Source organism: Halyomorpha halys, unplaced genomic scaffold (assembly GCF_000696795.3).
Source record: "Halyomorpha halys isolate HHAL.00 unplaced genomic scaffold, Hhal_1.1 Scaffold466.1, whole genome shotgun sequence".
Taxonomy (NCBI): Eukaryota; Metazoa; Arthropoda; class Insecta; order Hemiptera; family Pentatomidae; genus Halyomorpha; species Halyomorpha halys.
The window spans coordinates 20,122-25,585 of record NW_027112770.1 but is presented as its reverse complement, the minus strand read 5'-3'; the positions used below and the strand labels follow the sequence as shown (position 1 = coordinate 25,585).

Below are 5,464 nucleotides of genomic sequence, written 5' to 3'. Positions count from 1 at the left end.
TATTTTGGCCTTTTTTAAAGTTCAATCAGGTTATTTTAAACATGAATAAATTTGTAGAAATGTGTAGTAAGAATAAATTATGATTGGAATAAATAATGGAATAACGCCAAAGTCAATTGTTTTATTTTTTCTTGCGGATTTATTATTTGTGTTTAGAATAATTTAGGATCATATCATAATAGATACAATAGATATGGACTTGTTATTGTTATAATTTTTTAAATTATGACTTTATATTTATAACTTTTTTTTGCGTGTTATTTATTGATATATATTTTTCCATAGAAATACTTAGTTTGCTTAGAAATTTAAGGGGTACATCAAGGATGTTTTAGTATTTTTCGTTTGTTATGAAACATAATTTTAAATCCCCCAACTCTTACTCTAAATTTAAATAAAAATTAATTTATTACTTTTTTATTTTGTACCATTCGTATAACTATTCCTATTAGTTTTTTTATTTTTAAATTATTCCTAAATATTTTACTCACGATAAACATCGCTTGATGTTCCAAATTAAAAGAGCCTGCGCCCTACGAAGCACTCCCATTTTCGAGCCGCTGAGAACTAAACGATAACAAAACCCCTCTTTCTCCTCGATTCTTTTATCATGCTAATCTCTTAAATATAACTGAGTGCCTATCTCACATGTCTGGGTGTTATATAAAAATGATAAAACTGTATCAATGGTAGAAAGTCAGATAATAATTATCTACTGAATGACAGGCCTTCTGATGTGCATCACTTAATTTCTTCGATTTGTTATTAGAGCGTTATGATGGATAGATATAATGGATAGGGTACAGATTGATAGAGTTAGTAAATTTTTTTTTTTAATAATAATTAAGATAAAGTATTATATATTATTATAAGGAACAATAATATGTTTGCAAGAGGTGGTCAGACAGTTTTAGCTCTTACTGAATGAAAATAATACATCTGGATTCAATTGACAAACCCCCTCTCTCCTTTGATTTTATCCTTTACGTCAACTAAACAGGGGACAAAAAAAAAAAAATGCAGACATAAATGTATGTCTCGAAAATCATGAATATATGTTAAAAAATATACTGCGAATGTGGTGGCCGTAAACTATCGATAACCAATGTCAAGCTTTAAAATTAACCAAGCAAGAACCAGCCGATATGATAATAAGACATTATTATGAGAATAATGACCTTGATTAGGAGATGGGAGTAGGGAAGGAAAATAAGTAAATGCATTTCTTCCCTAAAAGACAAATTTTGTGAGACCTTCGGGGAGAAAGAGTTCACCTTGAAAGGCCTCAGGATCTTGAAGAACATTCAATATTGAACAGAGAGCTTCTTAGAACCACTTGGGTGTCAGTATTGGGGATATTGCTTTCATTCTCTTTTCCTCCTGAGATGTAGTAGATTCCCCTCTCTTCTTCTCTTCCTATATTCCTCTGTCCCCTGTGATGTTTCTGAACCACGTTTTGTAGGCCTCATTTTGGCATCTGTGGCGACCGCTCACTGCGTCAAATCTGGGAGATCGAACTGCTCGTTTTTATTTTCTTACTTTTTGCCCTACTTCCTTGCTACCTCTTTGCCTACTTTACAGAGTGTTCCATTGCTTCCTGCGACACATTATTTACAACTATTTCATCCAATATTCAAGGTGGTAATGTTCACCGGCTTCCGGATCCTTCAGCTTGAATGTCACCATTTCCTCCGTCATCTTTACCTTGAATTTTCCAGCATTAGAAATCCTGGCTTTGATTCTGCATTCTACCAAGTACTGGTTCGTGTCTATGTTAGTGCCTCGATCAAACCAACAGCTTATTAACTTGGGTCTGTGCCTCCTACTCTATGATTTATCTGGTTCATAGTATTTCCGTCTGCTAAGTGCCATATTCCTTTATGTATATTCTTTCCAGGGGATTGCAAAGTTCCAATAACCAGTTCCTTAGATGTAACAAAGTTGATAAGCATGTGACTGTTCTCATTTGTGATGTCAGAGGACTGTAAGTTCATATCTGCTCTTTAACAATCTTTGTATTAAAATCTTCCATGATCACCTTTATATCATTTTTGGGGCAGCTATCAAGGGTTCTATCGAACTGATGGTAGAAATCTTCCTTCTCATTATGAGGCGCCACATCGGTGAGTATGTAGCAACTTAAAGAGTGTCATTATAGAAATTTCCTTTCAACTGAAAGACGTAGGTCCGCAGGCTCACTGGCTTAAAATCTATAACCAGCGTCTTGTTCTTCCTTTTACCACAAAGCTGGTTACTGATATATGTTGTTGTTTATGACAGCTATAGTAGATGTCATCAAACCGCTTCTCCAGAAGTCCATTTCCTTCCCACCTAATTCATGGAGTGCGACCAAGTCTGGATTTTATTTGTCTAGTTGTAGAAGGTACCGGAGCGATCCCAGTCTGTTCAGAGATAAAATGTTCATATTTTAACAATAAAGGTTTTTTTTTTCTGTTAAGTTATCTGAATTGAGTGGCTTCTACACAACGTATAAAAACTATATAGGTTTGCGTTCGTGGGTATCGTAGATGTCATCAAACCGCTTCTCCAGAAGTCCATTTCCTTCCCATCTAATTCATGGAGTGCGACCAAGTCTGGATTTTATTTGTCAAGTTGTAGAAGGTACCGGGGCGATCCCAGTCTGCTAAAGATAAAATGTACCATTGTCCAAAAGTTTTCAGCCTATTACTCCCGAATAAGTATTAGTCTGAATAAGGAGTAGGGGCAGCTTCTTTGAAGTCACCTGACTTACTTCCTCATCCGGGGAAGCTATGGAGAGAATGTGATCCTAGGGTGATTACTGTAATTGACTTTTGTTTGAAGTGAGAAAGTATTGTGCCGTAATTAGTATGCGCGTGTGGGCGTTAGTATACTGTTCGCCCAACTCGAAGGGCAGTGGCTATCCATCACTTTTATCTCATCTATAAGCCTTAAATTCCAATTTATGTTTGTACTTCATATTATGTTTGTGTAGGTATTTGTATCTGTATTAATGTAAATATTGTATATATGTACTTTTTATTTATATGTAACTGGGTTTATCCAGTATAAATGTATAAATAAATCTGCGGTCCCGTAACTGGGCGATGGGGCCGCACCTCCTTACCTCTTCATATTTTAACAATAAAGTTTTTTTTCTGTCAAGTTATCTGAATTAAGTGGGTTCCATACAACATATAAAAACTATATAGGTTTGCGTTCGTGCTTGCGAGTGTGCATGCGTGCAAGGGCTTGTGTATCATTTTGTTTCTTTATTTTATTTATTTCTCTATTCTTAATTTTCTGACATGTGTTGTTAATTTACAAGAGAATTGTCAAAGAAGTGTATGAAGCATTGAGAAACAAATAATTTTTGGGGAGATACGATAAACAGCTCTTGAGTCTGAACCAAACGATGAGTGACATGAATTGAATAATAATAAACCATTGAGATATAGATAAAACAATTCAATATGATAAAATTGTTACGACCTTGAAATGATTATTTATAAATCTATAAATTATTGATAACCGTAAATTACAGTCTGGCGCTGTAAGACCAGAGTTGGGGAAATATTATTTGAATGAGGAGAGACGAATACTTTTTTATTCGTGAATTTTCTACTCGAATATTCAATTATTCGTACAAAAACATATGATTAACCATCCGAATACTTTTTTATTCGTCATTATTTTACACGAATAATCAATTATTCGGGCAAAACAATTCGAATAACCATTTGAATACTTTTGTATTCGTCCATTTTATAGAAAATAATCTCTTATTCGAAATAATCAAATAATTAACCATCCGAATACGTTTGTATTCGTATACAGACTACATTTTTTGTCATACAGCTATACATAGATGTATTTTATGATCGCGTTTAGATTAATTTTAACTTTTTTGATTTCTAACATGTAAGGGTCCATTGTTATGTTTTGGGATATGTAGAATATGAAAATACTATCGATTTAATTATCGCGTATCGATTTATTTTAACTTTCTTGATTTCTAACATGTTAGGGTCCCTTAATATGTTATGAGATATGCAGAATATAAAAATGCTATCGATTTTAAGACCGCGTATCGATTTATCTTAACTTTACTGATTTCTTATCTTAGTTAAAATAAATCGATACGCGATACTAAAATCTATATTATTTTCACATTCTACATATCTCAAAACATATAAAGGAACCCTAACATGTTCGGGATCAAGAAAATTAAAATAAATCAATACGGGATAATTAAATTGATCATAAAATCAATAGTATTTTCATTTTTGGCATATATTGAAACATATTTAGAGACCCTAATATGTTAGAAATTAGAAAAGTTCATATAAATCGATACGCGATCTTAAAATCGACAGCATTTTCGTTTTGTGCTCGTCTTAATATGTGAAATGAGACCTTCATACATTAGAAATTGAATGTGGTAAAAAAATATGTGAAAAATCAAATTTAAAAAAAAAATCAAATTGTTATTCGAATAATATGTATTCGACTAATTTTTTATTCGATTGAAATAGTATTTTAAATATTCGAATAAAAATTTATTCGCCTCTCGTCAATCGAATACAAATTTCGAATAAAAAAGTATTCGTCTCTTGTCAATCGAATAATTTTTACCCAACTCTGTGTAACACTAATGTTTATACACTTTTTTATAACTACAAAATCAACCAAAAATTATTGAATTAATTTTTTAGTTCGCTCACCTGTACATGAAATTACAGTAAGGGAAAATTTCGAATTCGAGTTTTTGACGGAAATAGACGTTTTGAAGCCCATTGAGTCCAAATAACCAAGTTTCGTAAAATGGCCTTTGGGTGAGTTAACAAACTACAGACAAATAATCCACTGATGTTAGCTACATGTTTTAACTACTTTAATTGGTCTTTGCAACTAACCTTATACTGCCACAAGGCAATATTTCATAGGTATACACATATTTACCTGTAATACGTATATGTGTATGAACGAATAACGGGGAAAAAAAGAAAAAGAACAGGACAACTATGTCATTAAAATCGACCTACAGGAAGTGGCCTTTATATAACTGATTTTTCGATTTTTTAGGATTTTCTCAAAAACATCTCTAACAATTTTGATCAAACTCAGTACAATCTTTGAAATACGTTTGAATGTTTAGTAAACTTCTAACAACTACATTGATGAGAATAGCTCCCTCACTATTTCTACTAGTAAATAGTGAAATCTTGGTGAGTATATAATTACTTGTATTTCAAGGTTTAAGAATAAATTATATTATTATTAATTTTTTTTCCTACAAAATAATGCAAATTTCCTTTCAAAAATAACATTTTTTTCTATATGTGTAAAAATTAAAACTTTAAGGGAACCCAAACATATGTATAATTCTATTGATTATTTTTTTGAAATAATTATTATTGAATCAGTAGTTTTTAAACAAAGTCAGAAATAGATAAGCTAAATATTGTTAAGCTGTTTCAAATAC

The 5,464-nt window shown here is 31.9% G+C and overlaps 1 protein-coding gene across 1 annotated transcript in view; it reads right to left on the bottom strand.

Annotated features, from left to right (window-relative positions):
- LOC106683110 (medium-chain acyl-CoA ligase ACSF2, mitochondrial-like) overlaps positions 1 to 625 on the bottom strand; it is a 12,586-nt gene extending 11,961 nt beyond the window's left edge. The window contains exon 1 of the mRNA XM_014424359.2: positions 492 to 625. Coding sequence (XP_014279845.1) covers positions 492 to 550 — 59 coding nt within the window. The 5' untranslated portion in view covers positions 551 to 625. The remainder of the gene's footprint in view (positions 1 to 491) is intronic.
- Between the last annotated feature and the right edge of the window lie 4,839 nt (positions 626 to 5,464).